This window comes from Aotus nancymaae, unplaced genomic scaffold, assembly GCF_030222135.1.
Source record: "Aotus nancymaae isolate 86718 unplaced genomic scaffold, 86718_ANA_hifiasm-v0.15.2.pri h1tg000049l, whole genome shotgun sequence".
Lineage (NCBI taxonomy): Eukaryota > Metazoa > Chordata > Mammalia > Primates > Aotidae > Aotus > Aotus nancymaae.
The window spans coordinates 22940495-22953097 of NW_026988463.1; the positions used below are offsets into that span (position 1 = coordinate 22940495).

The following is a 12603-nucleotide window of genomic DNA, read 5'->3' on the forward strand; positions in this document are numbered from 1 at the left end:
CTCATCAATGTGCTTGCCTTAACCGATAGGGCCAAATAGTGAGTTTTAAAGTCTACCATTCTTTCTATATTAGTTGATATTTTCTGTAAGATTTGGTACTTCTCCCCATTCACTCATTCATATCAGTATGGATTCTTATTTTATTCAGTGGTTTATAATTTTTTATTAGCATAACTTATTGCTCAAATTATGGCGCTAGTGGAAGCCCCTTTCAAGTTCAACTTCCCACTTTTGGAAGACATCCATACTGTCATCTGGATCCTTATTGCTACCTGTTTGTATGCTATTCTCTTTCCTTCCTAAGGGGAAGACATGCCAGCTAAAGCTAACCTAAGAAACATACAGCATTGCTGCCACCCTGTTTGTTGTCCTCTTGTCTGTTCATACTCTGTCACAAATACATATTTTTATTAATTTGTGTATGTACCTCCAGAATTTGTTTATACACCTACAAGGACATGTAAATATGTATATTCGTATCCCTCCCAACACAAATAGATACCACACTGAGGCTTAGATTTTGTTTTGTTGATTTTCCAGTTACCTTTATGCCTTCCTGATCCTTTCACATCAGGATGTAGAGGAAACCTTAGTTTCACAGCTGCATAATATTCCATTTTATAAATGTATCCATTTTATTTAACTATTTCTGTATTTGTAGATAATTATCAGTTATTGTAAATAGCCTCTAGCATGTTCCCCTACCCTTCCATATGATAATCCCTTTCCACTTCCAGATAAGTGTTAGTCGTCCTTATTTTAAAACAATCTACAAAACTTTTATTTTATCCTGTTCTCTTCATTTTACTGCTGAAGCTTTTGAAAAACATATCCAAATCTCCATCTCACGTCCTTACCTATTTTTGCTGCAGTTCAGCTTTCATCTTTACTCTCTGGTGAATTCTATAATTTTGAAGGTTACCAGTGACTTCCTATTGTGTAGTGCTAGACTGGTTTTGGTGATTAATTTAGGTAGGAGGATAAAAATGAGAAAAGGAATAGGGGGGTGGTAATCAAATGGGGAAAGAGGAAGACTGGAAAGAAATAGAAGGTGGGACCTGCAAAGGAGAAAGTAGGAGAACAGAATGTTTTTTGGCAGAAGATGTGAAGTGTATTTTTATTTCTAGCTTGTAACATACAGCTGGCTTCTATGTGAGGAAGAGCTGGCTTGTGGTGTGTTGCTGACTGATAGGCTAGTTGGGCCCTCTAGAAAGTTGCTTCCTGTTTTCTGTTTCCTAAAGCAAAATAAACACCTAACCCCTTGTCCTGTTATTGTCATTTCTCCCTCTGTTGTTCAGGGTGGTGTGCAGTGGCACAGTCATAGCTCACTGCAGCCTCCAACTCCTAGGCTCACTTGATTCTCAGGCCTCAGCCTCCCGTGTAACTGAGACTACAGGTATGCACCACCCCCAGCTAATTGTTACGCTATCTTGAATGATCTCAGATGTATTCTTTGCTTTCTTTTTTCACTGCCACCATGGTAGTTTGGGGAACTACACGTTCACTTAGATTTTTGCAATGGTCTTCTCACCCTGTTTTGCTGATTTATTGCCTATTCTTACCCAACATTTTCCCTCCCTTTTTCAATTCCAGTCAATGCTGGTCCCTGGGATTGTCATGCTGACAAGTCTCCATACTTTGCTCATGCTCACCTCTTTCTGTGCTCCTAAAAAATTTTGCCTCTTTTTCAAGAGCCAGCTCAACTTCTTACTGCTCCATGAAGCCTTCCACAGTTGTAACAGCTCTTAAACATGTCTTATTTTACTAAACCTGTTTACAACCTGTACTAAATGTTTGCTTGTTTTCTTATTTCAGATGTGTTCAGTTGTTCCTATAAAATTGTAGAAATTTTTTTCCTACAAGAAAATCATGTTTCCTAACTGGGTGCAGTGGTTCACCCTTATAATCCCAGTACTTTGATAGGCCGAGGTAGGAGGATTGCTTAAGCTCAGGAGTTTGAGACCAGCACCATCTCACTCCAGCCTGGGACAACAGAGTGAGACTCTCTGTCTGTAAATAAGTAAATAAGAAGTTCAGTGCCTGAGGTTTCTATTGGAAGCTGGTTTTGTACACTGGAAATCTACCCTCCCCCCACTTTTAAATTACTGTGTAGTATTCTATGATGTAATTACAGTATGATTTAACTTTTCCCTATAGATTGGTTTTTGGTGATGATTTTATGCTGCAGTGTCTGTCTTTGTACAGTTTCCTTTTTCAGATACTTAAATTTGAATTGATTAATCATAAGGTTGTGACATTTAAAAATTCATTGTGAATAGATACTTCCAAATTGCTCACCAGAAGCTTAGTCCATACATACTTCCAATAGCAGTGTACAAGAGTACTTTTCAGAAGGGATTAATTTTAATGATATTCAGGTTGGGAATGTAGGAAAAATTGACCATCAAGTGTCAGGAAGCACAAGAGTAGGAGGGGCATTCTAACCCCGAGGTGTACCCTGCTGCCATGATAGGCCATTTAAATAGAGACAGACTCTCACTGTGTTGCCTATTCTGTTCTCAAACTCCTGTCCTCCCAGAGTGCTGGGATTACAGGCCTAAGCCACCATACCTAGCCAAAAACACATTCTTGAACCGTACAAGTAAATCATTTGTAGTGGCTACTGGAAGATGTGGGCAAAATTTGAAGCTTAGCTTGATTCGTTGTGTGGAATATACCATCCTAATCTTGATCTGTTTGTTTTTTCAGATCCAAACATTGCGTTTCCCGTAGTCAGTGTATGAAATCAACTTTAAAATACAACTTACATACAGTAAAAGTCAAACATTGAGTGTACTGGTGAATGACTTGACAAATGTATTCACCCATGTAACTACTACTCCAATCAAGTTAGAAAGCGTTTCCATCTTCCTAGAAAGTTTCCTCAGTGGCATTGATTTTTATAGGCCACCACAAAGGCTTTATACATGAGATGCAGGACATAAGTCAAATGCTGATAAAAGGGGAGTCTGGTTTTTGCAGAGCAAGGAGATAGATTCACAGAACTTACAGGTGTGAGGTATCCTGCAAAGTAGCCTTCAGGGCATGGATGATTGCTAACTGGAGTGTTGTCTTGGTGCCACATGCATCAAACAGGGTGACCCACTTAGGCCTTTCAAATCCATCAGCCCTTATTCCTCTTGATAGTTGTGGTAAACAATATAGTCAAATGTCTTAAATGAGTCTGTATTATAAACATTTAACTCCTGGAAGCTGATGTGTTTGGGTACAGATTTTTTTGGTTGTTTTTTTTTTTCAATTGACTTTCTGAAGGAGGAGATGTGGGAAAAGTGTGATGCGTTGGCTGTGATGTTGGTGTTGAAGAACAGAACTTATTCCCCTCTCTGCTTATAGTTTCGGCTGGTATTATGATATTTCCTTGAGAAGGAATGTGGTACATGTTTTAGGTACTAAGGGGGATATTTTTGGCTAAGAAAACACTTGCTAGTAGTCTCATCAGAAAGTCTTTAAAATGAAGTTTGAGAAAGGAGAAAATATTCCAGTTAATTAGAGACCGTTACATGAAGTAAAATTATAGTGACACAGAAGATCAAAGGGCATGACTGTAATTCACAGCAGAACATGAAGAACAAATGCTCAAGGTGCTAGATGTTTCTGAAAGATAAGTACCTATAATATTTTGACACAAGTAGGGTAAAGACAAGCCTTTTGGGTGCCACTAAGGATTGGTGAGTTGGATTCATGACTAGGTAATTGAGTGCTTACTAGATAAGCTTTGTGCTAAGTAAGCACTCCTACTTCTTATAAAAATACTATGACATTGACATGTATGGTCATTTATCCCCAGTTTTTGTTTGTTTTTTCCATGAAACAGAGGCTGAAGAAGATTAAGTATTTTGAGCTAGTAATCAGCTTTTAATCTTGAATTCTGCATGTGTCAGGGTAGGTAACGTGCCAGTGGTGTAAGCTAGTTGATGTTGTTTACTGAATTTACCCTGCTGCTCTCATATGCTGTGGCTCTCTTGCTTCCTGACTTCCCCTGGATTGTAGTGTGAGTGAGCTTGTTCAGTCCTACTACCTCCCGCACACAGAATTCAAAAGAGAGTGAGTCATGGCCACAGTTGGCAGAAATCTGTTATGTTACTCCGTTAGCCACATGACACTTCTGCTTGTAACAAAAATGGCAGCGAAATATGGCAGCAGTTATCATAGTGTTCTTCCAGTTATTCTCTTAGCTGATTTTAGTAGTCCTATACTTAACTTCACTAAGTTTTCATCAGTTGTGCATAATGTCATTCATTTTTTTAGTTCTGTCTGCATCTCCTCTCATTCTCTTCCATCAGCAAAGCCAACTTAAATTTTGTTTAATCTCATTGCAGTCCATCTATAGCAACTCCTTCCAGTTTCTTAGGCACTTGCCTGTCTTTCTCCTTTTATCTTCTGCAACATCCCTACTTCCATATGCACTCCAGCCTTGATAAATGATGTGCAGTTTCTCAAATGTCTAGTTCGTGTCTCCAAACCTCTCTTGTCTGCCCAATATTCTTAGTGTCCCCTCTGGAAAGTTTCCTCAGGGCAGAGTTAGGTATTTTCATTGTGTGTGGTGCTTTTCTTTAGGTAACTGGTTGATTTTGGTTGTTGGCATTATGAATGAAGGCTTAGGGTCTAGACTTTAGGGTGAAGACTGTAGGAGTGAGTTTCTTCCACCTTTGCGTAGGTTTCTTTCCCCAGTAGATTCCTTCTCTGAATGGGAAGGCTGATCTATGTGTAGGGTGTTGATTGGCAGGCTTTACTTTACACTGTGATGGAGGGAGTGGCAGCAGCCTCCAATAAGAAGGGTTTTGTTCTGGGACAACCCGAACATTTCAAGAACCTATCAGACTCCTGTGGAAAATTTTGTTTCTTTAGAGTATTGTTTGGCTTTAGGCTGCATTCAGAAGCAGCTACTACCTGTGGCCTCATCGGCATCTGGATGGGAAGTAGGTGAGAGGGGTTGAGTAGCTATGGCTTTTCTATTCCTTGGTCAGTCTTTTTGCCTCATGCTCTCCTGCTCTGGTCTTCTGGGACCCTCTCTAGAGCTCCACCAGAAAGGATGGTACCTAAAACATCCATTTTAGACTTCTCTTGTGTTTATTCTTAGGTGAGGCAGTTTTTGCTCCTGTTTATTCATCAGCTCTGAATGGAATAAAAAAGTAATAACCTTTTTTTCCTGAAAGGTAATAACCTGTTTCCTGAAACACATCTGCCCAGTCTGTCACTTTGAAATACTGAACCAGAGGTTCTGTTGACAACTTTAACCATTTGAGATTTAACAAATTTAAACAAACTTCTTTAAAGAGTACATTTTTAGGCCGTGTGTGGTGGGACAACCTGCAATTCTAATCCTCATGCCTGCAACCCCAACACCTTGGGAGGCTGAGGCAGGCAGATCACTTGAGGTCAGGAGTTTGAGACCAGCCTGGCCAGCTTGGTCAAACCCCATCTCTACTAAAAATACAAAAATTAGCCAAGCATGGTAGTGGGTGCCTGTAATCCCAGCTACTTAGGAGGCTGAGGCAGGAGAATCGCTTGAACCTGGGAGGCGGAGATCACGCCACTGTACTCCAGCCTGGGCAATAGAGCAAGATTCTATCTCAAAACAAACAATAGTACATTATTTTTTCCCAGGAATTGATAGAATACTTTGGGATGTTTATAGAATATGAACTTGTAATGCTGAAATACAAGTCACCTATTTAATAAGTTATGTTCTAAAAATATTTACAAAGCTGTTTAGAGCAAGGAAAACTAAAGGTAGCTTCCAGAAACCTAGCTGGGAGAGGATTGTGGGGAGCTCTCAGGCATTGCCGTTAGCTACTAATTGATAATTGGGGCCAGTAGTAGGGTAACTCCAGCTTAAATGATGATATTTACATTCTAGGATTGGAAGAAATTGCTTGTTTTCCAGTGTAAAATTTGCTAATTTTAGGTTGTCTTCTTTGATATGATATTAAGATAAAAGCTGTACTACCTGTGGCTTATTAAAAGTATATTGTACCATATAGTGGCTATATAGTTAGAGGTAGGTTGCAAGTTGTGTTTTATTTCAATGAATGATAAAAGAATAATTTGCCATGTCTTCTGATTAAGAGTGAAAAAGTGAAAATGAACCTGTATGCAGCATTATTTTTATCTCTTCATACATTTTGGGAAAGTTAATTGCAACTGTGTGGTTCAGGGATTTAGTGCAAGAAGAAGAACAGTTGATGGAAGAAAAGAAAAAGAAAAAAGACGACAAGAAAAAGAAGGAAGCTGCTCAAAAGAAGGTAGTATGTGTATAAACTATTTATATTAAGCAGTTTAAACATAGAATTAAAAAGAAAATTACTCTTTGATTTAATGTTTTGGTTTCAATAGAGATTCATTTTAATATTTAATGTCTTTGAATATGCATATAAAGTAACTTGCTGAATTTGTACAATTTAATGCATAGTTGTTTAATCTTGCCAATAGTTTTTCAAAGGTAAGTACATTTTATAGATGTTTATCTTTCAAATAGCTGTTCCTGGGTGTTTCATACCATATCATTTTATAAGTGGGAAGAGCATGGAATTTGAGCCATGTTGAGAGGATTTAAAATCTCATTCTCCCACATAGCACATAGAATGGTGTGGCCTTAAATTTTATTTAACCTCTCTGGGCCTTAGTTTCCTTGTGTTTTGTTAAATGAGGTTTGAATTAAGTGAGATGATGTTATTATGTGTACTGTAGAAATGGAATATTAAAGGAAATCCAAATAGACATAACAGGAAGTAAAGTGTCAGTTTCTTGTCCCCTTTTTATTTAGTACCTGGGCTGATTTTTAAAATTTGCATTGTATATTAACCTTAAACCTAGGACGTTATTTACTGCAAGAAAATTCTAAACTAGCTAATGTAGTATAAGAAACTATAACTAAATGCAAAGTAAAAAATAAAAAATATATCTATAATTAAAAATTTTCCAAATTATTAATACTAAAAGCCGATAATAGTTAAATTGGGCATTCATCTATGTCAAGGTTTCAAGACATTAAAATGTTCTAAAAGACCTAGTGAAATTACTGTTTCAGTTCTCAATTCTAATGAAAAATTATTTTAATTTCTAATATATGCCTCTTTTGAGCCAGGCATTGTGCTAGGAACTGGATATAGACTATAGCAAGATACTTATGTCCACATTATTTAATAGGGGGAAAACACAGGCTATAAAACTATGGCAGGTGAGGCATTTATGGGGAACTGTTGCAGTGCAGAGAAAGGTGCATGACTCAGCCTGAGATGGGGCAGAGGGACAAAGAAATTTTCTTAGAGTAGAAATTAGTCAGGTGAATAAGGAACAGAATAGAAAAGGATTCCAAGCAGTGAAAACTCAGAAGTAAGTTGTAGCCTGTATGTGTTAAAAGATGGGTTTTGCTTGAGGGAAAGGGAGGGAACCAAGGGTAGAACTCTGAAGAGTTGAGCTAGGAAAGGTTAGTAGGTTTTCTGAGGGCTTTGGGGGAAAATCTGAAAATGTTTTGATAGAGTGACGCATAAAAGTTTGTATTTCAGTATGTTTACCTTGAAAAGTTATGGAATTGGATTAGAAGGGGTAGATACCAGAGTCTGAAATACTGGTGAAGGGACTACTAAAGTAATCCACAGAATTTGTTTAAAGGATATAGAGGGAGAGTCAACTTAGATTTGACTTGCAGGTTCCAGATGAGTGACTACATTTGAGAACGGTTAATCAGGCTCGGGGATACAAGGAAAGAGGAAATGATAAATAATTCAGTTCTACATGTCCTGGGCCTAGGGGTGTCATCAGCAAGCATCAGGGGAGGAAAATTAAGTGTGAGATGAGAGGAGATGATGTGGCCCTAGCCACCTACCTGCCTTTTGGTTGCTCTCAGGGGTGCCTGGGAAGGGATACATAAATTTATGCCATGGTTAGGGTTTTGGTAGACTTCTCATGTGGTTTGGAATTGGCCGATGCCTTGGGCCTCTGTCAGAGGCTGTTTATTTAGGACAGTCTTTGCAGTCTGGTCGGTTATTGCTCAGAATTTCTTATGAGAGAGTTGTGTCCTCTGTAAGTCTGAGGTTGGGGTAAAGGCTTATCAGACTTTTGTTCCATGGTGTGAAATACCATTTGCCAATGAAAAGGGCTTCTAAGAAACTTAAGAGGTTTATTGAAAAGGATGCTTAGGTATACTTTATGTAGATTCAGTAGTTTGGCAAGCATCTGAGGGTTGAATTAGGCTCTGTTGGTCCCTGTGTCTAAGGAGTTCAAGAATTAGCTGATAAGTGAGAATGTATGTGAAATGGCTAGAGAAGAGGCCTAAGACAATATATAAGTGTATCTGATTGGAATTTATTCTATTTACTGAGAAATTTTAAGAAAGAGAGGGTCACTTGAATGATACTTTTAAATACTGTATTTTTGTGAATATAATTTTAAAGTTGTAACATACACAATAGTGGCTCTAATTGTTACAAGTACCTCTTTACATTTTTGTATAGTCAAATCTCTAAATCACCAAGTCAATATAGGTGATGATTTATGTGTAGGCACCTTATAAATAAGCCTCTAATACATAAACGGTGATTATTATGCCATTTGACTTGTCCCCAAATCTGAAGTGACAGCTTTTCATACTGTTGCCTGCTTCATCCCCATCTCACCCCATGGTTCCAGTCTGTCACCTCAACTATGTCCTTTACTAGAACCATCATCAGAGGCTTAGGGATATAAGAAATTTTTCCTTCTTTTGCCAGATCTTCAGCGCTGACAGGGTATTCCTGTGTGTCTCATAGACACATCACAGTATCTGCCCACTGAACACAATATAAAGGAAGGTTTAATACCTCTAAAAACAAATTCCATGCTCTCTTACTTATAAAATGATATGTTAAGTTTAGCAGGCTAGGCTGCTACTGTAAATTAGACTGTTCTCCAAATTTCAAATAACCAGCTTACAATTGAATTTGAATACAACCTGTTGATGAAGTGAGGACAGCTGGTATTTCCATAGAGTGTTACCAATAGCTCTTGAAAAGAAAAGAAAACCCCCAAATGGCACACTTACAGCCCATATGAAGAATTGTGAGTCACAGGGTTTTTAAGACAGGTTTCCTGGAACTTGCCTTTTGTCTCTAGTAGGAGCCAGCAGGTGTATCCAGGCAAATATCTACATGAGCCAGGTGGCAGGCCCATTTATATAACTGTTGGAACATAAACTCACACAGTAAAAAAAAAGTCTATTTTACGTAATTTATATTTTCTTATTATTTTTGAAAAAGACCTGATATTATCTGTTCTAATAAATTTGTTCATTTTAAATATAAGGAACCTAAGCATCAGAATGAATTGTTTGACCTTGGTTTCATCATGGTTACAGAACCAGGAATATAATTGAAATCTATCTCCTCCAGCTGGTGCTTTGCCGAAACCCTATGCCATGACTTTATCATTTTCATGCAGAACATTATCTTACACTTTGCTTTATTTTTTTATCATTTAAAGGTGAACTTTAAAATTGGGAAATAATGTATCATAATAATTTTTATAATAGGGTATAAAATAGGCTCTTATGCCATGAATACAGAAAATACATAGATTTAATAGTCCCCAATAGCCACTGTGGTTTTTTTTTAAAAATTCACACCATGGGTTATTTTCTATTTTGAATAAAAAGCCAGATAATACAACTTCCTATAAAAACAGACACCAACAAGGCTTACAACAATATTTCCACTATGATAGTTTTTATTATTCTATCATTTAAATATTAATTTAAATATTTAATTCTTTAAAGAGCTTTTTCACATTAAAAACAGGGCAATTTTTATATTTCAGCCCTAGTACATTTCCAATCAATATGGAGACAGATGACTAGATGACTTTTGTTTTTAAACTTTTTTGAAAAGCATTTTCATAAAAGATTATATGTAACACTCTCTTCTGTTTCATATCTAAGGACCAGGGCTATTATTTTCTGATTCTCAGGCTTAGAAAATGATTTGATACAGCATGGAAATGTAGTTTCCATACTTAAAAAAAAAAGTAGGGGGGTGACAATAGTAGCAGTAGGTTACCATGGATTTCTTTCCAGGTTCTGTTTTTAGAAGAAATTTCTTGAAGAGATCTTAAGGGAAATGTAAGGAGGAGGAAAAAGGAGGTTGAGAAATAGGTTAATTATAGAGGGATAGTTTAGTGTAACCTTTACTTTAAGCATGTAATTGTAGTTCCTAGAAAGCATATAATGGTTGAGGGCCGAGGAGAAGCAACAGTACAAGCTGAGATCTTTTGGTGTTGAGAATGTTTCCACATCCATGGGCTTTTTGCTGTTACTGTGTTAAGAGCTGGAGGGATTTTTATAGGTGTTATTGACTTAAATATATTAAATTTAAGTTTAAATGAGATCTAGGTTATAGAGCGCTTCCAGCTTTATTGCCATTTTTGAGGATCATATTCAGCAGTTTAATTAGTAAATTTTCTTAATAACCTTGGTGGTAACATAACCAGGCCTGAGTTGTGCGCTCGTTGAGGGCTGTTAGGTGTTCTCTGACAATCTTGCCCCACTTTACGCCTTACACTTCTCTTTCCCTCTTTTATAAGACTCGTTTTAGTCAACAGATCTGGATTCTAGACAGAGTGCTGATTGCTAAGTCGTAGGAAGGCTCTCTGAGCACTACATATCTCATTTAAAATCAGTGAATTGAACTAGATTAATTCTTTATTCTTAATGTTAGGTTATAATACTTGGCACTGTTAAGACGTTGTGGATGATTAGAAAAAGAAAATCAAGACCTGGAAACAGGATGAGTGTAGAGTCAGCTTATTTCCAAATGTGAGAGCCAGGACTGAGCCAAACAAAGCACGGGCAGGTGGGGCTAAAGATAGCAGCCGCTGCTGCCACAGCAGCAGCTGATGTCTGCTGAATGCTTTCTGTAAGTCAGGCTTTGTCCTAAGTGCTTTATATGAGTTAAATCCCTTTAACCTTACAACTCTGAGGTGGGTGTTTTTGCCACAGTTCTATAGTTGAGGAAACTAAGCTTTAGAGAAGTTAACACATTTGACCAGGGTCACACAGTGTAAGTGGCAGAGCCAGGCAGGCAGTCAGACCTGAGATTCTGAGGTCTTAACCACTGAAGTGTGCTTCAGGACCATGGTGTTGGGACAAGCAGTGCAGAGCCTGACAGTAAAGGAGGTGGGGTGCTGTGCTCTGCCACTGCGCTGCTGTCTTTAGTAGTGAAGGAGACGGTTGTGATTGTTGCTCGTGGAATCATAGCTCAGATTTTTTTAAAGAATAATATATTAAAAATGGAAATAATTTTGCTTCTAGATTGGCCAGAATCTTTTAATTATCTGTGTGAGAGGATTTACAGTGATACTTCACATTTGAAATACTGTTGTATAGTTTTTCTGAAATATATCTTTCACATTTTATTTGACCCTCATAACAACCCTGAAAGATAAGCAGGACAGTTATTTTGTCCATTGGAGAAATTAGGAAACTGAGACCCAGAGGGTTAAAATGATCAGATCATTTCAAAGTAAAAAGAACCAGTCAAGATTAATTTTAATATATTTTATATAACCTAATATAGCTAAAATGTTGCTATTTTGGCATGTAGTCAGTATAAAATATTATTAATGAGGCATTTTGTGTTCTTTTTAAAATATCAAATATTAGAAATCTGATGTGTATTTTGCTCATCTCAGTTCAGACTAGCCACATTTCAGTCAGTGGTCAGTAGCCACATGTGGCTAGTGGCTATTGTTTTGGACAGTGCAGACAATTAAAATGACTGACCCCACCTGGAAAATTCTTTTTAATAATTTGAGTAATGTACTAGGTCTCCAGACCAGCCCACAAAAACCTGTTTTAAAGAAGTGGAACTCTTAGTTCTGTTTCTTCCTATTCCGTGAGGAGCTCTTGGTTTCTATAACACTACTTCCATTCCTTCAATGCATTAAGTTTGATTCTGAGAGGCAGACACACCTTGGGTGTCTCCATGGGGCCATTCTCTGTAGATGACAGAATACTGAATGAGGTTGACCATTGCTTTGAAGCAACATGGAGTTTTTCCAAAGTTGTTGTGTAGCATATGTCCTTTATGTCATAAGGCTTAGAAGAACAACATTGTATACTTTGTTTTGTTTTGCTGTGTTTTTTTGTAGAGACGAGGTTTCTTCATGTTGGCCAGGCTGAACTCACAAACTCCTGGCCTCAAGCATCTGCCCGTCTTCTGCCTCCCAAAGTGCTGGGATTACAGGTGTGAGCCAACCACACCTGGCTACTTTGGATTTCAATTATCTGGTCATTGTTTCTGTGTTCTGAAACTTAGTTTCCACGTTCTGAAACTTAGTTTCCATCAGAAGTAAATTGTGAAAGAGACCAGGAGAGTTGGGGGGCAGGGGGAAAGCTTTCAACATGTAAAAGAAACTTTGTGCCAATTCTTTGGCATCAGAAGATTATGCATCTTATTGTTTGACATGACATTTCTAATGCCTGAAAGTGTTCATATACTAACTTCCCTCTGATTAAGACTTGTTTTTCTACTCTCAAATTTTAACAAGAATTTTCCTAAAAACAAATGAAGTGTTGTTAGCCAGTTGACTGGTTGTTTGGCATTGTCTTTC

At 37.6% G+C, this 12603-nt stretch overlaps 1 protein-coding gene across 10 annotated transcripts in view; it reads left to right on the forward strand.

Annotated features, from left to right (window-relative positions):
• Positions 1-12603, forward strand: part of TNRC6A (trinucleotide repeat containing adaptor 6A) — a 219026-nt gene that overhangs the window by 134780 nt on the left and 71643 nt on the right. For 7 of the 10 annotated variants that reach the window (XM_021672322.2, XM_064362586.1, XM_012464632.3 and 4 more), the window contains exon 3: positions 6179-6266. The exons of 1 other annotated variant lie outside the window; for it this stretch is intronic. In XM_021672322.2, coding sequence (XP_021527997.1) covers positions 6179-6266 — 88 coding nt within the window. Of the gene's footprint in view, positions 1-1298; positions 1397-5101; positions 5178-6178; positions 6267-12603 lie in introns of all 10 variants that reach the window. 2 more of the 10 variants (XM_012464634.2, XM_064362583.1) reach the window with 2 other exon arrangements.